This window comes from Giraffa tippelskirchi, chromosome 3 (genome assembly GCF_054371585.1).
Source record: "Giraffa tippelskirchi isolate mGirTip1 chromosome 3, T2T-mGirTip1v1.2.pri, whole genome shotgun sequence".
NCBI classification, from domain to species: domain Eukaryota; kingdom Metazoa; phylum Chordata; class Mammalia; order Artiodactyla; family Giraffidae; genus Giraffa; species Giraffa tippelskirchi.
In genome coordinates, this window is record NC_137277.1 from 47,837,103 (window position 1) to 47,861,041 (window position 23,939).

The 23,939-nt window shown below is 42.9% G+C and overlaps 1 protein-coding gene across 33 annotated transcripts in view; it reads right to left on the reverse strand.

Moving 5' to 3' along the window:
- Positions 1 to 23,939, reverse strand: part of RFFL (ring finger and FYVE like domain containing E3 ubiquitin protein ligase) — an 87,028-nt gene that overhangs the window by 51,564 nt on the left and 11,525 nt on the right. For 2 of the 33 annotated variants that reach the window (XM_081584390.1, XM_081584389.1), the window contains exon 1: positions 6,357 to 6,535. The exons of 28 other annotated variants lie outside the window; for them this stretch is intronic. In XM_081584390.1, coding sequence (XP_081440516.1) covers positions 6,357 to 6,456 — 100 coding nt within the window. In that variant the 5' untranslated portion in view covers positions 6,457 to 6,535. Of the gene's footprint in view, positions 1 to 6,356; positions 6,536 to 12,206; positions 12,369 to 23,939 lie in introns of those variants that run through there. 3 more of the 33 variants (XM_081584400.1, XM_081584369.1, XM_081584368.1) reach the window with 3 other exon arrangements.

Below are 23,939 nucleotides of genomic sequence, written 5' to 3' on the forward strand. Positions count from 1 at the left end.
AACTCCAAATCTAAGTATCGGGACTCAATCTCACCCTTTAGTGTTAGCAGCCATTTCCAAATGCCTGCTCGACATCCAGACCTCAAATCTAGCACACTAAGGACACTCAAACCCTTCATCTTTCCCCAAACAAGTTCCTCCAATCTTCTGAAATTATATGGGTGATATAACCCACAATTTCTGCTTCAGGAATGTGAATTTCCCATTCGTTTGCTACACCTGTCCAAAATTCTAATCACCCATAAAAACTAAATTCAAATCTCACTTCATTCATTCACGTTTTCAATCAACCACTTATTCACTGAACAAATAGTTACTGAGTACCTTTTATGAGACAGGCACTATGTTAAGATACTGGAAAGCAGACATACTTTTGTCTATTATATACCAGTCAAACAATCACACAAATATTTCATTATAAACTAGGAATTGAAAATAAATAAATAAATAAACTAGGAATTGCTATGAAGGACAAAGTGCTAGGAACTTTGAGAAAACATAAGCAAGGCATCAAGAAACACTCCTCTGGTGATTTGCTGACCCAGTGAGATGTAACTCACAGGCTCCAGCCTAGAAGGTAAGGACACCAGGCAGAGGCGTCATCAGCCAAGTCCCAGAAGCACAAGGACACCAGCAGCCCTATTTTAAGGCACCTCCCATTCTTCTTCTTCTCTGTTTACTTCTTTACTTGGCTGCACGAAGGCTTAGTTGTGGCATGTGGGATCTTCAGTTGCAGCATGTGGGTTCTGGTTCCCAGACGAGGGATCAAACCAGGGTTCCTGCATTGGGAGCCAGACGTCTTAGCCACTGGACCATCAGGGAAGTCCCCACCTGCCGTTCTGCTTCACACACTACACCTGCTCGATGGGTCTTGTTCCCTCCCCTCACCCCAGCCTCATTTTACTGACAGCTACCTGAGAGAAAGGACGCAGAATGTGTGAACACCCGCAGGAGATACTGAGTCACACGTGTGATGCCTAAGGAGACTACGCTTATAAAAATCTCCCAGATGACTCTGATATGCAGCTGAGTTTGTAACGTATACGCCCAAACTACCTACTCAATAAATATGTATTGATATAATTATCTCACTCAAAATCTGTAAGATCAGTGTGGTAAATTGTTTCCAAAACTGGCCACAATAATCCCAAGCATGCAGCATGCCCTCTGCAGCGTGATTTTGACACTCTACCCTGTAAGAGGTGGCATCCATGTCTCCTCCACTTGGATGTGGGCTACATGCGTGACTTACTTTGACCAAAAAAATGGGGTGAAAGTGTCTGTATGAAACATGGGCCTAGACCTTAAGAGGTCCCGCAGCTGCACTGTGGCCCCCTGGGAAACCAAACATCACATGTAAAAGCTGCCCAGTCTGGATTAATGAATGAGAGGCTGTGAGAGAGAGGGACCTCACGGAGGACAACCAAAATGTTCTGGCCAACAGCACCAAGGCCCAGACACGTGAGTGAAGTCATCTTGGATCCTCCAATCTAATCAACAAGGGAGCAAAGCAGTACGTCCTTCTCCTCTGAATTACTAATGCACTGAATCACAAACAAAATGATTGTCATTTGAAGCCACCAAAAGTTTTAGCATGCTCTGTCACACAGTCATAGATAATTGACAGTCAGAAATTCAACACTCTTTCAGCAGTCATTCAAAGGTTTCCCAACTTTGATGATCAAGAAACTCTTTCTCATATTCATTAAAATCACTCCTCCTTCAATTTAAGCCCATTTCCTCTGAAATCTTTGAAGTATAGGAAGACCAATTAATCAAAATCCTCCTGGCAAAAACTATTCTTGTACTTGAAGATGGTAATCAGCTCTTGCTTCTCTAGGCTAAAATCTTTTTTTTTTTTACATATAACAATAAGGACGTTTTTAAAAACTTTTAAATTATTTTTATTCCTCTCTTAAGTATGGGAGGACCAAAATTGGATCCCGCGTGACGGTATAGGCCAGAGGTTATGTCCCAGCCACTGATGGTTCCTCTTTTTATAATAAAATTCCACAGTCCCACATATGGCATGTTAGTCCCCCAAAAGTTGTGAATCACCCTATAAACATAATCATTTATTGGAAGTAATGTGAAACTCCTTCTGTTCTTAACACTAGGCTTATTCCATTTTGTGATGACCCCCTTCACTCCTCAACCTGGTCTGACACTCCACTATTGAGTAGATTTTAATAAATTCTAGATATTTGAAGCGCAACAGAAAAGCTTGAGAGGCTGGAGTGGGTGTACCATTCCTTTAGAACAAGGTCTCCGACCACGGTCAAGGCCTCTTCAAGGACAAGCAGGCTCTAGGTACCTCCTCCATCCACCTTGAAGATAAAGTGACCTTACAAAAAGATAAGACCTTTAGCACTCACCTATTGAGCAAAGGTACCTTTTCTGTCCGGGCTTCCCTGGTGGTTCAGTGGTAAAGAATATGCCTGCCAACGCAGGAGACATGGGTTCGATCCGTAGGTCGGGAAGATCCCCTGGAGAAGGAAATGGCAACCCACTCCAGTATTCTTGCCTGGGAAATCCCAAGGATAGAGAAGCCTGGCAGGTTACAGTCCCTGGAGTCACATATATGGACACGACTTAGCAACTAAACAACAACCTTTTCTGTAGAACCCAACAAGGTATATTTAACTATAAAGAGACAAGCCAGGTGCTTACAGCAGTGTAAAAACATGTTTTCCCCCTGAGTCTTACCTGAATGTATGCTTCAATGTCAGAAGTAGCTTTACAATCACTGATAAAATAGGCATAATAAAGCCTACCCAACACAGGGTCTTATAGGTATCAAATAAAATGACACAAGAGAATAATTCTGTAATGTACTATACTACTTAGGTGATGATCTAGAACTAGGTTTCAGGAAGTCCTATCAATCTTCAAATTAACTTTGGATGGTTACCTGAGGGTTCCAGGTGACGTATATGGAACAGGCACTATAGGCTCAAGTTCATTAAACAGGAACCAAAACCATGCTTTCTAACTAGAGAGCTTATGGATTTTCTAATACTGCCAAGTCCAATAAAGATGTTTAGGCTAGTGGTTTGACCTTGGGGATCCACTTCAGCCACTGTCTGATGGTGCTGAGCTCTAGGTCAAGGACCAGATTCAGGGAAGGAATTCAACAATCCAGCAGAAGAGACAGGCTTTGCTGCAGAAGTTCAAATAAGGAAGAACTCTACCGGAGGAAGTCAGGGAAGGTGTAACATATGAACTAAGTCTCCTAGGGAATGACTAACTATGCTTGTCAGAGAAAGAGGGACCCCCTAGGAAAAAGCAGTGTCCTAAAAGGACGTGGTATAACCAGGGACTGGAAAAATGAAAAGGTCAGTGAGGTTGGAGAAAGGAGAAATGGCGGGAAAAGGAGCTGCTGCTGCTGTTAAGTTGCTTTAGTCGTGTCTGACTCTGTCCCACTGGAGTGGGCTGCCATTTCCTTCTCCAATGCATGAAAGTGAAAAGTGAAAGGGAAGTCGCTCAGTCGTGTCAGACTCTTAGCGACCCCATGGACTGCAGCCTACCAGGCTCCTCCGTCCATGGGATTTTCCAGGCAAGAGTACTGGAGTGGGGTGCCATTGCCTTCTTGGGGGAAAAGGAGAGGGAGGGAGATAAAACAAGTAAGAGTTGAGAATTCCCTGGTGGTCCAGTGGTTAAGAAAGACTCTGCCTTCTAATGCAGAGGGTATCGGTTCAATCCCTTGTTGGGGAACTAAGATACCACATGCTACAGAGTACAGCCAAAAAGTGAAAAAAAAAAAAGTAAATAAAATTTAAAAATTAAAAATAAAACAAGCAAGCGTAACAGGTAGGGTAGGGTCAAACTGTAAAGGATTTCACCTCCCTAGGTAAGTAGGAAACAGGGAACCAACAGCACTCTGACATCCTGAGAATAAAAAGATTAGAATCGGCCTTTAGTAACACAACTTTGGCAACAAGAAATGAGAGGTACTGGAGCAGAGGAAGATGTAGGGTGACGTGACGAAAGCTCAGAAGGTTTGATAAGGCTCTGAATCAGAAGTTACAAAAGCAAATTCCTAGAGGCAAAGTATGTAAAATGTGACATCTTCACTGGGTAAGACCGGGGAGTATCTGTAAGCCTGGCAGAGTGCGGGCCCTGCCTAAAAGTGTTCACGCGCAAAATTTTAAGCTTCAGGGCTGGTTAAACAAAATATCTAGTTTTTGACCTCTGATAAATGAAAGCAGTACAGTGGGAATGAAGAAAAGACACACGTCAAACAGCACTCCGATGTAATCGAAAGGGTTGAGCAACCATAGGATTTAGCATATTTAGAGATGTGAGGCATAAGAAGAATGAAAGAGGAAGATTTGGCGCATATAATCAACAGACTTCAAACATACAGCAACATGAGCAGATAACAGATACTGGGGAGGGGAGAAAATGACGTGTTATGTACGTGTTGAATTTAAAATGGCTTTTGAATGACCCTGATAGTTTTGAACAACCCAGCTGGACAGAGCCTGTCAAGATTTGTCAACCTGGTATTACTTAAGTCATAAAAAGGAACGTACTTGACTCAGTAACTAATAAGGTGGATGAGCCTAGAGCCTGTTATACAGAGTGAAATAAATCAGAAAAACAAGTATCATATATTAACGCATATATGTGGAATCAAGAAAAATGGTACTGATGAACCTATTTGCAGGGCGGCAATGGAGACGCAGACATAGAGAACAGATTTGTGGATACAAGAGGGGAAGGAGAGGGTAGGACGAACTGAGAGAATAGCATTGCAACCTGTGTATGCAAAATTAGATAGCAAGTGGAAATCTGTTCTAAGACACAGGGAGCTCAAATCCAGCGCTCTGTGACAACTCGGAGGGACGGGATGGGATAGGAGATGGGAGGGAGGTTCAGGAGGGAGGGGACACACGTATACCTATGGCTGATTCATGCTGATGTACGGCAGAAACCAACACAATATTGTAAAGCAATTATCCTCCAATTAAAAATAAATAAAAATTTTTTTAAAAAGCCTTGTCAAGTTGGAAGTGAGGATCTGAAGTTTGGGAGACACAGCTGGGCTGGTAAGACACACTGAGGACAGCTGAATTCATGGACCTATCTGAGGTCTTTAGAGGAAGCGGGTGGGAGAAGAGGGAAAAGAAACCCAAGACAAAGCCCTGGAGCATCTCGAAATGTATGGACTAACCAAAAGAAAATGAGAACAAACAATGGAAGGATGCTCTGGCGACTCAGGGAGACAAAGTGGCCTCAAAGCCACAGGAAGAGGGTTGCTGGGGGGGGCGGATAAAAAAGACGGTTCGATAGTGCCAAATGGTAGGCAGAGATTAAGTGAGATGGAGGCTGAAATCAGGACCAGGACACTGGGTCTGGAAATTAGGAGTTTCCTTGCAATCTTCAGGAAAACAGAAACAGGGTGATGGGGATAGAAGTCAAAGTAACAAAGAGTTGCTAACAGGATCAGAGCTGAGGAAGTTCAGTGTAGGTTCATGTTCATGCTCTCCTTTCTGAGAACCAAACGTAGGCCAAGCACATTGGATATAATTCTAACAACATTGGTGCTGCTTCTCAAACGTACACCAAGCACATTGGATATAATTGTAACAACATTGGTGCTGCTTCTCAAACATATCCTATGATGGAGGGAAACACAGTGTTCTCCCGAGCACTCATCCAGTCTTGGTGAGTAAGAGGGGACTTCACAGAAGTGATTTCCAGGCTAGAGCCAGTTGGCTGGGTTATGCTGGGTCAGGGTGTCTCAGAGATGGCTTGCTTGTGCAAAGACCTGAAGTAAAAGAAAACACAGACTAACTGCAAGGAGCAGGGGCAAACTTGAAGGGGTGGATGAATTACTACCTAGTGATGAGGCTGAAGCTCTATGAAGTTTAGAGGTGAAGAACAGGCAGGAAATAGGGCAGCAGTCTGAACAGAGTGAGGGAAGAGGGGAGGTTCTTCATAACACATCAGAAACAGACTGCTAAGATCGTGTTCTCTACAATTCAGTAGTCACAGTCATTAAGAGAAAAAGCAAATGCGTCTGCCCCTCTCTAACAACGGGTTAGTGTCACTAAACTATTTCTTAAACAGGAAGAATAGAGAAATCGAGAGCAAAAGACGGATAAAGCTGTAAACCTAACATTTTTGATTTCTCTGAGGTTATATAAGAAATGGTCTTATTAGGTCTCAAACCACATCCCAAATGAAATGAAACTTTTCCCCTTATGTCCCCTTCGAAGAGCTCAAGGACTGACTTTCAGACACCCAAATCGATCTGGCGTTGACTCACTTCTGAAGACTAAGGCTCACACCAGTTTCTGCTGCAGCTTGGTCTAGCTCATGACACTCAAGAGAAAAGAGTCTGGGGTTACCTGATTTTGCCTGTTTCAAAACATGGCCAGGGCAGACAGCCAACTGCCTCCGGTTCCTGCCGCTGCTGAGGTCTTTGGAGCCCCGCTGAGATGAGGTCATCTCGGGAGCCAACAGCAGTGGCTTTCAGGCAGTGAATGGTGCTGCCTGGGGACGTATCTTTGGTAAGCAAGATTGCAACAGAGCAGGCGGTTTACCCAGGGCAGTGCTGACTCATGCCAGGCAAGACTCCATTTCCCAAACAACTCAGCCTGAGCCAACCACAATCAACTGCAACCCAGAAAAGAAGAGGTGCCCCACTGATTCTTTTTTTTAAATTGAAACCTGGTTATTAGGTTATTAGGAGGTTATTCCCAGGCTGCTGATCATCAGGGAAGCTCCTGTGGTCAGTCACCTTCTGAAACTTCATCTGAAAACAGCCTGGGGGCTCAAGACAGCAAGATTACTGAAATTTTGCAGATTACCCCAAGAAGCTGATAAGGAAGTCACTTCACGTTTACAAATTGGAGCATCTGGGTCAGAGGACTGAGGGAACGTGCCCAGTCAGGGCTAGCTGGTCAAATCATTAGAGTGAATTTTGTCAGTTCTGACCAGGCTCACTTCTCCTTCCCCACCAGGCCTTCTTTGACCTCTCTGTTTCCGGAAACAACTCATGTTCTCTAATTAACACAGATGCATGGAGAGTTGTTGTTATTGTTGTTTAATCAGCTGCCACATATTCTCTATGCTAAAGCTAAATTATCCACCATCACACCTACTAGATGTTTAAGGAACCATAGGAGGCTGTGAAAATCACATTAACACTCACTTCTAAAAGAAAAAAGAATCCTTAAATTTATGGCAAGTCTCATTTATTGGTCAGCTTATTAAAAAAAAAAATCAATTCTAGAACAACTGGCTCATCAACAGCTATTAATTATTATTGAATTTGCCCTGACAGGCTAGAACTGGCAGTGGTGCTAGACAAAGAAAACAAAAGATTAAGTCCTTGCTTCCCTTGTGTGTTCACTTGACAAGAAAGAAACTAGAGTTCATATCAGATCCTTCTGTTCCTTGCTCCAAATTTCCCACGGTCATCAGCTATTCCTCAGCATGGACTCTCAAGGCCACCACACCTAGCCTTGTTCATCCCGTCAGGTATGTCTCTCAAGGTACCGGACTCTGGATGTAGCTGCCAATCCATTCTGTCCTTTGGTAAAGTTAGGATTCATTAAAACGTACACATAGATTGTTTCAAATCAAATTAGTGTTTCAAAAACTATGCTATTTAATTCAATTCCTTTTCACGGAGCTAGTTTAAAAAAAAAAGGTATTTATCCAACTCAATGTCCCTTAATTACATTATTCCAGCAGGGTAACCATGCTGGGCTTTTAGAAGGTTTTATAAAATGTTCTCTCCTTTATTTCCTCCCCTTCAGTGTTTTCCTTTTTTCAGAAAATAGCTGTGTTTAAAGAAGTTTTCCTACAGTATGTGTTAATTAGTCTTTCCAATGACAGAAGCATCTTTAGAGCGGTCGACAGCCATTATCTCACGGACCACACTTCAAAACATATTTCTGTCGTTGATGATAAGTCACAAACATCCTAAGATGGAGCAGCTCTCAAGGTACACAGAGTAGAGACAAAGACGGAAACAAAGACGGAGTATTGTTAGAAGCTTCTGACTCATTCTACATTAGTAAACTTTAAATGAGGAAGAGAAAGTCCAAATGGTTCTGTGCCCAGGAAATAAATGTAAATGATGTGAGGAGCAACAGAAGCATGGGAACTTCCTAATTCTGCTAAGATAAGCGCCGCTCAGCAGGTGAGGAGGGCTGTCTCAGATTACCCTTTCCCTCTGTGGGATTCTGCACAGTTCTGAACAGTTCCCCCCAAATATAACCGCCAGTTCCCCCCAAATATAACCGCACTCCACCCACCCTCCCTCTTTTAATCAGGAAAGGCTGAGGATTACAGATGGACAGCTTTAAAAAGATGCTACATTTGAACTAATGGCTTCAGGCACTTGAGATTTTATAAGGTTAAATGGAACTCTAAGAATGTGAGACTGGGGGCCCTCCCTGGCCATCCAGTGCAGAGGGCATGGGTTCAATCCCTGGTCAGGAAGCTAAGATCCCACATGCTTCATGGTCAAGGAAACAAAAGATAAAACAGAAGCAATATTGTAACAAATTCAATAAAGACTTTTTAAAAATGGTCCACATTAAAAAAGAAAAATCTTAAAAACAATAAGAATATGAGACTGTGTGAGAAATAAGCAAGATAATCATGACTTTGTGCTTAAGTACTTTCAATACAGTATCTTAAAACTCAGAGCAAAAAAAGTATATGTATAAACAAAAAATAAAACTCAAACAAGTAATTCAGCACCCAAGGCTCTATAGGTTTACTTTTGATGTGTAGTCATAAGAGATATTTAATATATGCTGTATATATTGTCACCCTGCTTATTTAACTTACATGCAGAGTACATCATGAGAAATGCTGGGCTGGAAGAAACACAAGCTGGAATCAAGATTGCCAGGAGAAATATCAGTAACCTCAGATATGCGGATGACACCACCCTTATGGCAGAAAGTCAAGAAGAACTAAAGAGCCTCTTGATGAAGGTGAAAGAGGAGAATGAAAAAGTTGGCTTAAAGCTCAATGTTCAGAAAACTAAGATCATGGCATCTGGTCCCATCACTTCATGGCAAATAGATGGGGAAACAGTGGAAACAGTGTCAGACTTTATTTTTTTGGGCTCCAAAATCACTGCTGATGGTGACTGCAGCCATGAAATCAAAAGACGCTTACTCCTTGGAAGGAAGGTTATGGCCAACCTAGATAGCATATTTAAAAGCAGAGACATTACTTTGCTAACAAAAGTGCATCTAGTCAAGGCTATGGTTTTTCCAGTGGTCATGTATGGATGTGAGAGTTGGATGGTGAAGAAAGCTGAGTGCCACAGAATTGATGCTTTTGAACTGTGGTGTTGGAGAAGACTCTTGAGTCCCTTGGACTGCAAGGAGATCCAATCAATCCATCCTAAAGGAGATCAATCCTGGGTGTTCATTGGAAGGACTGATGTTGAAGCTGAAACTCCAATACTTTGGCCACCTCATGCAAAGAGTTGACTCATTGGAAAAGACCCTAATGCTGGGTAGGATTGGGGACAGGAGGAGAAGGGGACGACAGAGGATGAGATGGTTGGATGGCATCACCGACTCGATGGACATGGGTTTGGGTAGACTCCGGGAGCTGGTGATGGACAGGGAGGCCTGGCGTGCTGCAATTCATGGGGTCGCAAAGAGTCGGACACGACTGAGCGACTGAACTGAACTGATGTATGTATGCATTTGTGTGTATGTACACATACACACACACACTCTACAAACATCATACTCATTGTTTTACGTGAACAGAAGTATGTAATGTCATTTATAGCCCACCTTTGGGTTTTTTTTTTCTGATAGATCTTAACATTTTAAACAAGAAGCAGGTGTCAACAGAAATTAAAATACTCATTTCTTAGGATTCTGTAGTCTTCCAAATCCATAAAATTTACCAAATATGTACAAAAAGATATGGTAGGGGACTGAAATGGGAGCATATCCAGGAGGTACTTTAGCTTTATCAATGTTTGAATACTTTTTTACAACAAGCATATTTTCAAATATTCCTCGACTGATCGCCGAAGAATTGATGCTTTTGAACTGTGGTGTTGGAAAAGCCTCTTGAGTCCCTTGGACTGCAAGGAGATCAAACCAGTCAATCCTAAAGGAAATCAACTCTGAATATTCATTGGAAGGACTGATGCTGAAGCTCCAATACTTTCGCCACCTGATGGAAGAGCCGACACATTGGAAAAGACCCTGATGCTGGGAAAGATTGAAGGCAGGAGAAGGGGACGACAGAGGATGAGATGGTTGGATGGCATCACCGACTCAATGGACATGAGTTTCAGCAAACTCTGGAAGATAGTAAAGAACAGGAAAGCCTGGCGTGCTGCAGTCCATGGGGTCCCAAAGAGTCAGACACAACTGAGCAACTAAACAACAAATTTAAAATCCAGTTTAAAGTTTTAAATTGTTTACTGTTTATAAACTACTTGAATCTTTCCCCCTTCTTTCTTCTCCATGCACCCCTTTTACCTGCTTCCCCATTTCTGGCATCCTAAGTAATACTGCACATTTCCTCTTTTTAACAAAATTAATCTTATTTATGTCCACATCCTTTTACCGATTGAGAAGACGGTGAATTGATAAACCAAAATTTCCAGGAACCAGTGGCTTTCCTACTGTTGATAATTAGAGACACTGCCAAATCCTAATCCTGGATGTTTAGGAATCTCATAACTCTCCCTTTTTTTTTCTTTAAATTAGAGTACCTACTCTTCAAAAAAGACAATGAATGTCAACCAAATAGTGATCATCTAATAAATCACAGAAATTAAGCATGAAAAATGAAGAGGATTTTAGGATACTTGAGAATCAACTCTAGGGGTACTTGAGAACCAACAGGGGTGCTTACTGAAAAGTTACCACTTCCCAATCCAGTCTCTCAGACACTCTGAATTAGCAGAAGTGGAAGGAGGCCCCAGAATGGGAATGTTTTAATAAGCATCTCCCTTTCCTAAGTGACTCTGATACAAACAGCCCTTGGGTCATGTTTTGAGAGACAAGTCATAGTTCTGTTCCCTAAGCGCTGTAAAATAAACCGTGTTTTCTTTGGTAGTCTTGTTACCACTCCCTCCCCCAACCACCCACCCCCACCAAAGACCCCCAAACTGAACAGGAGTCTCACAGAGCAGGTCTTAGACATTAGTCCCCTCACCTACAAGAATATAACAACTGGACTTCCCTGGTGGTACAGTGGATAATAATCTGCCCGCCAATGCAGATGTTCCATCCCTGGTCCTGGAAGGCTCCACATGCCTCAGAGCAACTACTGAGCCTGCGCATTCTAGAGCCCATTCTCCACAACAAGAGAAGCCACTGCAGGGAGAAGCCCACGCACAGCAACTAGAGAGCAGGCCCTGCTGGCCACAACTAGAGAAAACCCATGCACAGCAACGAAGACCCAGCACAGTGAAAAAAAAATAATTTTTTAAGAAGACTATAACAATTGAACTGTATTTATTTTGGACTGGTATTTTCTTCAAGCCTCCAGAGGCAATTAGCCTAACTACTCTTAAGGATTTTCACTGTCACCCACAGCCCTGTTAGACGGAGACGTTTTCACACCTGGGATGCAATACAAGGGGCTTAATGGAATTTTTACAGCTGTGAAAATTAAAGTTCACTTGGCTCAACAGAATAGTTAAATACAACAAAAGAGAGAACCTCCCTGAAGGCACCGCTTGAAAGGAGAGGCTTTCAATTTCCTGATGAGGCAGTTCTGCCCAGAAATTCAAACCATGGGGTGCTACAGAGCTCGTATGTCTTGCAAGTACCCAGATGCCAACTTATCACCACAGCATCGGCTGCCGCAGGCTTGCTGTAACGTTTGGAAGCGCAACCCTGAGGGATAAGATGGTCTCTCCTGGGAGTCAGAGGCTGTCGCCACGGCGGGGATCTTTCCATCTTGGGGCCAGAAGGACCAGGCAGTCGGTCCCTTTAATTTTTAATGAGCCACGTTAGTGTCTGGATATAGGGACCGGCCCTGAAGGAGGCTCAACCCGCCTCACAGCACTGGGCTGCAAAACCACCCGCAAGCTGCAGGAGGGTATGGATGTGAGCCAAGCCTGTCCCCGGGGGTACAGCTCCCACAATCTGTTCTATAATGTAATCTGGGCACTTTATTGTCCACTGTGGCATAAAACTTCAAAGGACAGAAAGGTATCCGATACCAAGGGCACTGCAACTGCCTACCTCGGGCACAGTGAAATACCGGGAACTGAGAGAGGAGCAAGACCACAGGAAGGAAGACTCCAAAGCTGACGGGACATAGTCTGACGACCTGATGACAAGACTGGAAGAAAGGAAGTCTGCGACGTGACCAAACTGCTATCCTGGACAGCTCTCTTTAGAAACCTGGCAACAGAAATCTTGGAAATCACTGTATGGGAGTGATTTTCTATACAAAGCTATTTCTTAATTTTTTTTTTCCCCCTGAGCCGCTAATACAGAAGAAGGGCAGGGAGAAGGCTCCTGTCATCAAACTCCCTCACCTAAGCAACCCCGATAGCTTCATAATGAAGTGACTGGTAAGCTCATGTCCTATTCCCCAGGAGCCACCCTCTCAGAACAAAGATCCTGTAATTCAACTTTGAAGATTTCCTTAATTCATAACTTTTTTTTTCTTTTAAAGATATTTTTTGAGAATTTCCCTGCTGGTTCAGTGGCTAAGACTCCAGGCTCCCAATGCAGGGGACCTGGGTTCGATCCCTGGTCAGGAAACTAGACCCTACATGCCTCAAGGAAGACTGAAGATCCTGCAGACCAGTACTAAGACCCAGTGCAGCCAAATAAACATTAAAAAAAAAAAAAAAAAGATTCTTTTAATGTGGACTATTTTCAAAGTCTCTATTGAATCTGTTACAATGTTGCTTGTTTTATGGTTTGGATCCTTGGCCCTGAGGCATGTGGGATCCTAACTCACTGAACAGGGATCAACCCCCACTCCCTGCACTGGAAGGCATAGTCTCAACCAGTGGACCTCCAGGAACGTCCCCGTAACTCTTATTTACTCTATAGCTCTGGATTCTTCTCTTCCCCAAATATGCATCCACACATTCTCTCTCTCTCTTTCCCCTCCCCATCCTCTTCTCATTCTGTCTCTCCTTGCTCATGCTCTGCCTCCAGTAAGCCAAACTTCCTAAATTTTTCACCCGGGGTTTCCACTAAAAATGCCACTAGATAAAGTTACCTTCCTTCAGCTTCCTAAGTCTAGAGGACCTTTGTTGACAAGTGTTTCATCTTGATGGCTGATTGCTAAGCCATGCGGATAAGATTACTGTTCACCTACAGTTACTCTTCATACTGGCTTCTGTAGGCTATGGAAATAAAAGACTGCACAGCCCAAATGTCCCATCAAGGTAATCAAAGTAATGGAAGAGGCAGAGAGAAGACAGAAGGAGAGATTTCAAAATAAAAACCGAGCTGTGCATTTCAGCAGCACTTAAGAAAACACTCCATCTGACTAAGCAGCCAAAGAGTAGACAAATACCCAGAGGACTATACACTCTCTAATGATTACTGCACTCACAGTTCTTGCTTCCCTCAAGGCTCTGCAAGAGATCACATCATAAAGTCAGACTTGCATTATTTACAATAGAGCGGAGAGACAGAGCCCAACACCTAGAATTCTAAGGATTTACTTGCAAATAAAGCCACACACTTATTTCAATTCAAACTCAAGTAACAAGGAGTAAAAGACATTATTTGGGTCTTTCAAAGTTATCACTCTCATTTTGCTTACATAGAACAAAAGGAGTTAGAGAAAGGAACCCAAAGTTCTGTGGTGGCTCAGATGGTAAAGCATCTGCCTGCAATGGGGGAGACCCGGGTTCAATCCCTGGGTTAGGAAGATTCCCCTGGAGAAGGAAATGGCAACCCATTCCAGTATTCTTGCCTGGAAAATCCCATGTACAGAGGAGGCTGGTAGGCTACAGTCCATGGGGTCGCAAAGAGTCAGACAAGACTGAGCAACTTCACTCACTTCACTTAAACATTTAAAAAAGAATCACAGGGAAAAATGCCCACAATATACCATCCACAGGGGGAAAAAAAACCAGTACAGACAGCAGGTGAAGAACACACACACATACACACACAGAATACATACATACATATAGAGAGACACAAAACATAGTTCAAAAGTCTAGAGACACTCAATAGTAGTTACTTTTGGTAGGGGTGAAGGTTTACTTTTTGTTTTCTACATACACTTTTGTGCTATTTTAGTACTTAAATGAGCTGCTAAGTCGCTTCAGTCATGTCCGACTCTTAGCGACCCCATGGACTGCACCCTACCAGGCTCCTCCATCCGTGGGATTTTCCAGGCAAGAGTACTGGAGTCGGGTGCCATTGCCTTCTCCACTTAAATGAGCAGTGTAAGCTAGTTAACATTATCAGAAATGAAGTAAATAAAGTACCTAAGATCACTGGACAAAGAAAATGAAATTTGAAGGACTAATTGTTCAGTTTGAAAAACTGAACAAGTTCAGAACAATTTGAGCAAGTTCTTAGGGCCATTCTGGGCCAAATTTTCAGTATATTTAAAGCTGCATTCACTGAGGCAAACTTGTAAAGAGTTAACCAGAATTCAGCGTTAGGACAGCAGTTGGTTCGTTCATTTGTCATTCTGAACCAGATGCAGAGATGTGCCAGGTCCTGCCAGGTAAGGGGAAAATGAGTCTCATGTTCATGATCCATGCTTCCCCCAAGGTTAGTTTGGTTAGTCTTCCTTCTCTCAAGGACACCAAAGTGAAAGTGAAAGTTGCTCAGTCCCGTCCAACTCTTTGTGACCCCATGGATTTTACAGTCCATGGAATTCTCCAGGCCCGAATACTGGAATAGGTAGTCTTTCCCTTCTCCAGATATCTTCCCAACCCAGGGATTGCACCCAGGTCTCCCGCACTTCAGGCGGATTCTTTACCAGCTGAGCCACCAAGGAAGCCCAAGAATACTGGAGTGGGTAGCCTGTCCCTTCTCCAGTGGATCTTCCTGATCCAGGAATCAAACTGGGGTCTCCTGCATTGCAGGCAGATTCTTCACCAGGGCAGAGGATTAAAAAGCAGGTCAACAGACCACTGACCACTGTCCCGAGACACAGCCACATGGAGGGCTAACTGCAAGTCAAAAATCTCTGCTCTCTGTCAATCAAATCAGTTTTACAAGTAAACTGATGAATTTAAAAACCAGATATGCTACTTGTTTTAAAAAGTTAAAAAATGGGAACAATACCAAATGCTGGCGAGGATGCAGAGAAACTGGATCTCATACTCTGCTGGTGGGACAGACTATAAAATGGTACAGTGCTGGGCAAAATAGTTTGGTAGTTTCTTTAAGAGACTAAAGATACACTTACTCTGAGACTCAGCAATTACATTCCCAGGCACTTAACCCAGAGAAATTAAAATCTGTATCCACACAAATGCTATGCTATGCTAAGTCGCTTCAGTCGTGTCTGACTCTGTGCGACCCCATAGACGGCAGCCCACCAGCCTCCCCCGTCCCTGGGATTCTCCAAACAAGAACACTGGAGTGGATAAAAAGCATTATTAAATATAACTATATACAACATGACTAAATACAACTTGGATGGAGGCCGTCAGGCTAAGTGAAAAATGCCAATCTCAGAAGGCCACATGTTGTTACGATTCTATTTCCATAACATTTCAAAAAGGACAAAATTATAGAGATAGAGCACAGATTACAGCCAAGGCTTAGAGATGTTGGAGGAAAGGGACCTATGTGACCATAAAGGTGCAATTACAATTACTCATCCAAATAACCAACCACTATGGGGAAGTAAGGAAGGTGAATCGTTTGTGAGGCAAGCACATTTCATATTATTCTGCTGTCCCTTCGACATCAGAAATAAAAAAGAAAAAAAGATTCTCTAAGTGTGGGTTGGCTGCTGGCTCAACCATCTGAAGTGTGTCTCAGGTGTTACGCGTGCCCCATCCCTCCCAGGGTTTTTATCAGAGCTTTCCTGGGGCCAGAAGAGATGAGCCAGGAGGCAGCAGAGGTAACCCATGCAGAGTGAACTCTCACTGCAATTTCAGCTCAGCATGCAGCCCCAAGTGCCCTGCTTGAACTCAAAAGCATCTGAAAACTACAGCGATTAGACAAATAAACTGTGAAAGATGTGGTTACCCGGTCGGTTGGGTAGGCACCTCACATGGGACAGGCTTCTTATTACAAATAGCTTTTGCTACAAGTCTCAGTAGTCATCTCTAAAACATGAGGGTGAGGTTGGTGGAAAAAATTTCAATGATGCTTCCTCTGTGATTCTCTCAGCCAGTTATCACATATACAGAAGCAGGACACACACCTCAAAGGACACAAGCCTCAAGCTCAAAATTTTACTTTCTATGCTCATCTGGGCTTCTTCCTCAAAGCGACCTACCACCATTTCTCCACCATCACTTACAACACGAGAACCCCTGGGGTAAATTATGACATAAGGAGGTTAGGTAAGGTTATAATGACTCAAGTCCTCCATAGGGGGCACACAGCCCAACAACATGCTATTCTACAAACAGTCGCTAACTAGGAAAGAAAACGCCCAGGGAATCAATAGTCTCATCATAACCCCTCTACCCATCCCCACCCCAGTGAGAAAGACGGAGTTTGTTCCAGAGATGCTTAAAGGAAAAAAAAGCTTGACTTAACTTAGACACACATAATACCATTCTCCCATTTCTAGGTCTCCCAACTAGTCAGGAACAACCATAGACATTCTGGAATCAGAAACACAAATTGTTTCCCAAAGTGTTAAACAATGCTTGTCCAAAGACCCCAGTAGAGCTAGTAGTTTAGACAGCTGTGCTAGGAGCCACAGACGCTGCATTTTGTAACTAGTACTGCTTCTGAACAATTGAAACTTTCTCCAGCGCAAAGTCCAAACACAGGGAGCAGTGTTCCTTGCAAACATCCAAACAGTTCCATTATTGTTTAACCACCAAAATAACAGCTCTAATAATCTATCAAGTTTGACATTTCATCCAACCAAGCAATTAAACCAGGACGCAATGCATGGATAGAGAGGTTTTTTCTTTACCCCTGCTCAAATCAACACTCATTTTTACATTATGGCCACAAAAACTAATAATGCTTGCTTCTACTTATAAAAGCGTTCTAAAAACCAAGCACGCTGAAGTGCCTCAAAGAAACGGCACACCCTTAAACATTATTTTCTGTCTCCCACCTTTAAGCATCTTTATTAACTGTAAGTCAAGGTACAGGCCAGAAAAGTTGGAAACGCCTTTCTAATATTTAGCCAAAAGAGGTAAATATCCTTCCTGATATAGGTACCAGACACAAGATCTATCAATATATTCTTAAATACATTAAAAGTAAGAGTCCTGGGACTTCCCAGGCGGTCCAGTGCTTAAGAATCTTCCTACCAGTGCTGGGGATATGAGTTCAATCCCTGTTGGGAACTAAGATCCCACTTGTCTTGGGGCAACTAAGCCCGCGTGCCACAACCACTGAAGCCTGCTCGTCTAGAGCCTGTGCTTTGCAACAACAGAGGGCTGCACACCAAAACTAGAGAGTAGCTTCAGCTCACCTCAACTAGAGGAAGCCTTCGCACGGCAACAAAGATTCACTGCAGTCAGAAAAAAACCAAAAAGGTGTGTCCTCACCTTTTTTGATCTAGCAGATCACCAAGTGGTAGAACTCTCTCCAGGTAAGGGAGTTCTTGGTTGCTTCAATTACAGGTAGTCTATCAAGTTCCTGAATATTTATTAGAAAGACTGATGCTGAAGCTCCAATACTTTGGCCACCTGACGGAAAGATCTGACTCACTGGAAAAAACCCAGATGCCGGGAAAGATTGAAGGCAAAAGGAGAAGGGGGCGACAGAGGATGAGATGGTTAGATAGTATCACCACCGACTCACTGGACATGAATCTGAGCAAACTCCGAGGGATAGTGAAGGACAGGAAGGCCTGGTGTGCTACAGACCATGAGGTCTCAAAGAGTCAGACACGACTTAGCGACTGAATAACAACAACATCAAGTTCCTAAGATGTCCTCAGAACTACCTAGAACAACGCTACTCAAAGTGTGCAGTCACACATCGTCCATGGAGATCTGTAGTAAGGTAAACACAAAAAATTCATATATACACTGCTGTGCATCCAAGTGTATGAGTTTCTGGTAATTCATTTTTTTTGTACTTTATAAAAATATTAGTTGACAATAGACTGGATAAGCACTTCACAAAGCTCGTCCTTCACCACAGTTTCAGAAGCACTAGCTTTCCACTTACAAAAATGCCAATTGTGTCATTTATTGTTCTGAAGGAATCAGAGCATCCTTGCCCTATCCTACAGCTTCTGATTTGAGGGTGATTAGAGAAATCAATGTGCTTTCCAGGTGGCGCAGTGGTAAAGAATCTGTCTGCCAAGCAGGAGACTTGGGTTCGATCCCTGGGTTGGGAAGATCCCCTGGAGAAGAAAAGGGCAACCCACTCCAGTATTCTTGCCTGGGAAATCCCATGGATAGAGGAGCCAGGCGGGCTATAATCCATGCAGTCACAAAAGAGTTAGACAGACACGACTGGGCACGCACACACACGTGAGGAGAAACCAATAAGGAGGTACACCCAGAGAAACAGTATCCACTTAGACTCAACGGACGTCATGGCTGGTATGCAAGATCCAACTAACTTGGAGACTCTAGGTGAACTGGAGATTTTTTTACTTCCCTATGCCTTGAATTCCTCCTCTGCAGAATTTTTAAAGGCAGGCCCCAGTATCAGCATTTTTCAACATTGTTCATTTTTTTTAATGTGTGGTTCTGTCTGACAGCAATACTTTTTTCAAGTGTGGTCTGCGGATAAGCTACATCAGAATCCCCAGCTTCATTCCCAAATTCCCAGATTCTATAGCTGTGGGCTAGCAACCAGGAAACAGCAGTTTTTATAAGTACCCAGGAGACTGACACGAAAACTTCGATCTACTGCAATAATAATCTAATGCCTCCAAGAACTTTTTAAAAAAAAGGTCACGATTTGAGTGTAATCTCTGATAAATTACTTTATGTAAAAAGTATTTTTTAAATCAGTATATTAAAACTTTCAGAAAGCGGACTTCCCTGGTGGCTCAGGAGTGAAGAATTCACCTGCCAATGCAGAAGACACAGGTTCCATCCCTGATCCAGGAGAATCCCACATACCAAGGAGCAACTAAGCCCATGTGCCACAACTATTGAGCCTGTGCTCTAGAACCTGGGAACCGAAGCTATTGAGCCTGCGTGCCAACTACTCATGTCTTTGCACCTTAGGGCCTGTGCTCTGCAACAGGAGAGGCCACTGCAATGAGAAGCCCATACACCCCAGCTAGAGAGTGGCCCCCACTCTCAGCAACTAGAGACAAGCCCGTGCAGTAATGAAAACCCAGCATAGCCAAAATTAAAAAAACAAAAAACTTACAGAAAACATATTTTAACATGCTTTTATAATATCACTAATATGTAACAACAAATTTCAACTTTTCCCCATTGGGGGGAAAAATGCTGTTTGGTTGGGAAGACCAAATGTATATTAAAACACATGTAAACATGTACAGGCTATGGTATCAAGATCTGCTTTCTTGACATGATACTCAGAACTCTCAAATTTTGTGCCAGTCCCCTTCCAAACAAAACTAGTGACTTATTTTTATGTCTGTGCTGTTTCTGAAAACCTGAGAAGAGAGATTTCAGGCGGCTATTTCTGAGAGTTTCCACAAATAACAGTGCAGGTGTGGATAGCTGGTATCTCAAAAACCAAATTAGATGTAAATGTCAATATGTTTTCATTTTCAATATTAGTTTTGGTAGTACAGGAGACATGGTGAAGTGCTATACAGAAAAGTTTATTCAGATAAATAAAATTTAGGAATCTGATGATGAGCATCTAGGGGTGAAGCTGCTGAAGTGTCATATTTACGTACCCCACTAATTGGCTGGTTCACATCACTATTCCTCAATCTGCCAGTCTGCAACTCTGTCACCAGTCCAGACAGTTGGGAAACATTGAACGAGATGAATGGGCGTGGGAGTAATGACTCATAGTCACCTGGAGTGCTGGGTCCAACCATATGGTGAGGGAGGTAGGGAGGGTAGCCGTGCCCTTGTCAAGCCCTCTGGGAGCATTGGGGTAGCCCCTCCCCACCCGCTCTGCAGCAAACACCGGCCAAGGTAAACTTCAGCTGTGACACAGGATGACTATGCAGGTTTTTCCATCAATATAGGACAAAATGACCAAGAATGGCACCTAAATCTAATCACGCTCAAGAGGTAGAGAGGCAGACAGAAGTGAGAAGAAGGCCCAAGAATTCTCCTAGTCCTTCCGTTATTCCTTCCCAGAACAAAATTTTAACCTCTAACTATTCCTCTTCATCTCCATAAAGTCCAAACTGCCCAAACCACGGCTGCTGGTCTGCAAAATCAATCCCAAGGCAATTCCGCCCTCTTCCTGAGAGCCATTCTTGACTAAGGAACTGGCTGAATAAAGCTGCCCCCCTCCCTCCAAAGCCCTGGAAAACACTCCACCCTCTTTCCCCAAATCAGAACACTCCTTTCGTCCAGCATTTTCAAATAAAGGCTCACCGTCTAGTGGATCTTCTTCCATGCCTTGAAAATAATAATCAGCATGATCAGGAGGGGGTGTAATTCACTGGCTACGGAACCACTGACTCAAGACCCAGGAAAAGGTTGGAAGACAACATAAGATGAGGTCTGGTTATTTCTCAAGCAGATATCTTAATCATGAAGGAAGTGTTTTTTTTTTAAAAAAAAGGGAGGGGGAGGTGGAATTCATAGAAATTGCTGGAGGGACAAGAAGCTTTCTTGTTGCATAAAATATACTGATTCATATGCCTTATCAGAACTAAGACTGGAAAGATTTTTCAAAGTAAATGAATAGGGGAAAACAAGAAAAAGCCGGGAATGGGAGAGGAGGCTGCTCCATTTCCTTAAGAAAAGCTTTTCTTCCAAGTCTTTTAACATAATCCAGCAGTTGCAAACAAACAATGGTGCTGATTACTAACTAATTACGTTTAACCACTGGGGGTGGGGGCGGGGGCAGCAGAGCCTCCAGTAGGCCTAACTTCCTGTAAATTTCAGGATGACTAGGCAGTATTTCATCAAAGTGGATCAAGACAGTTAATGTTTCAGCAAATCAGTCTGGCTCCAAGTACTTCAAATGGGGTAGGCTTCCCCTACCCTGAGAACTGGCCTGGTGGAAACAAACGGTTGTCCCTAGGAGACCTGACCACTGCATGCATGCTCAGTTGCTCAGCCCTGTTCGTCTCTTTGCAACCGTGTGGACTGTAGCCCGCCAGGCTCCTCTGTCCATGACCACTCACTCCACAACCCAGAGATAATGAAACCGTGTTCTTCTTACATGCCGTTCTAGAAAAACCATGTGAAGGTCAAACTAGGAGATACAGGCTTAATCCGTAGCACTAGAGAAGAGGCAGCTTTTAAAACTCAAGTAACACTAGCTCAAAAAAATTCTGTAAAGTTCAAATTCAGCACATGCGTGCTGAAAAAGGCTGAGAGAGCCAAAAGGTTTTGCTTATCTTTTTACAGGAGAGGACAATGGAGAAATTACCAGACCAACGTCACTTTCCCTTCAGAAAAAAAAAAATTTAGCAGGCTTAACCGAGATAAAAACCTTCATAGGTCATAACTCCATGCAATCAGCAGCCTAGTGAGAATCTCTCCAAGAACGCTGTAGGAAATTAAGTGCGGATTAGAGTAATTAAATGTAAAGTCTCCTTGAGAGTGACTTCTGCTCCTGAAGACTAGAGCCATCTCTGTGAAACGCATCACAGAAAAAAATTGTGAAGAGGATTTGCTGGGCATCACAGCCTTTTCACTTTCACATCAGGTCTGCACATGCTATGATCTAAAAAGAACAGAGCGGTGATTTGAGGAGGGAATTAAGTAATACAGCTTATCAGAGAAAACCACTCCATTCTCTAGTCTTCGCAAAAGTTCACGTGTTCATGTAATATACTGTAACTGTAATATACTTAGGGGTTTCCAAAAATTACACACATTTCCTCAAAAGAGTTATAGGAAAAAATAGAATCACAGGGTAAAGGCCAAACATTGTCTCTTCTGAATGCTTGAATAGCCAATTATGGGTCTTAATACATTAATTCTAAGAGAGAAAAAGAGACTATTACAGGAAAGTTGAGTAAGACATCTCCAAAACTGTACCCTCGGGCCTAAGTCCGTTGGACTCACAGTAAAATCACCCCCTCAAAAAAGCGGTTTTATGCAAAATTTTGTATTTTAATTTCCCAGCTGCCAAGAGAAATATATAAGGAGCAGAAATTAAACTAATTATGTCAGCAGCACAGTGAACAAAACTTTAATTGTATTACACACAAGTTAGACATTGCCGAACAACACAAAGGCCCTTAAGGGCAGAAACTTCTTTAGAATATAAATGATTCCCAATCAAAATGACAAAAATTAGTCTGTCTGGGCAATAAGCAGATTTACACATGGAAAAATCCAGCCAACATCCTAATTCAATATAAAAAAATGAACACAGAGTATAAGAAACAGATCTCTAAAATGGCTTAAAATCACTCGGTCATTTACATATGTTAGATCATTAATAGGTCCTGTAAGCCAGTATTGTACTAATCAGCTTTTTTAACCTCCTGCACACAAAAGATTCTATTCATTTAGCTGGGTGGACAGGTGTTAGCAACCAGCAACCTCTTTTAGCCTCAGAATTCCAGCGGCCTGATCTGTGATTACTGTGGCCATGATTGGCAAGTCGAAAGGAAAGGCAGTTTAAAGAGAGGGAAAGAGAGGAGAGAGGGAAAGAAGAATAAAACAAAAAGGGAGGGGGAGGAAGATGAGAAAAGAAAGGGCTATCAGGTGCTATTTAATGAACACCCACCCCTCCCCGCCCAAGCCTGGGAGCCTGAGTTGAGCTCCCAGGCTACGGCCCAGACACTGGAGGCAGAATTTGGATAATGTCATGAATTTATTCCTGCAGTCATTCTGGATATATGCCTACACTCCACTCGTTCTAAGAAAAAATTTTTTTCAAGCATCTATGACTCATTCCTCTTTACCATATTCTCTCGTTCTTGAGTCCTCACTCTTTCATACATTTTCTAAAAGAGCTGACCGAGTAGATATTCCTGGAAGGAGACAGGGGGAAGGCCGGATTTAGAAAGATATCTGAAGTCTATGGAATAAAAATCCTCTGAGAAAGTGGGAGAAGAGAACGTTCATTGAGCTCCATACAATGTACAAAGAAGAGATTTGCTCTCTTTTCATCCACTGATCAATGCGACCAGGTATTATTTTCATCTGGCAGATGAAGAAAAGGAAGCCCATAGAGATTAAGTGACTAGAGTGTCCAGAGCAGCCGTGAGTTTGATCCCTGGGCTGGGAAGATCCCTAGTCTGGGAAGATCCCCTGGAGAAGGAAATAACAACCCACTCCAGTATTCCTGCCTGGCAAATCCCATGGACAGAGGAGCCTGGCAGGCTGCAGTCCATGGGGTCACCAAGAGTCAGACACGATTTAGCCACTAAACAACAATGAAAGCAGCCCAGCCAAGAGGTGGAGGAGCTGGGACTCAAAGCCAGGTTTGTCTCTTTCCTAAACTGTTACATTTTGCCCAAATTTAATTCTTTAACATATTAAGTACCCCACTCTGCTTTAACTCAGAGGGTTCTGGATTTCACCTTTTTTTCCTTCCATGAACTCAGCAGAGGACCCGTGACTAAATTGTATTGTCTATTAAGCATCCATCATATCCAATAAGCACTTCAGTTAACGTAGAAATGAAACATCTGGCAAACTGGCTTTATTTAAAAGCTTACATACAGAGGATGACCAGGCAGCTCTCCTATGCAACACTGATCAGAACTAGATTTGACTACCCATTCAGTCCTCCAGTGGTTTC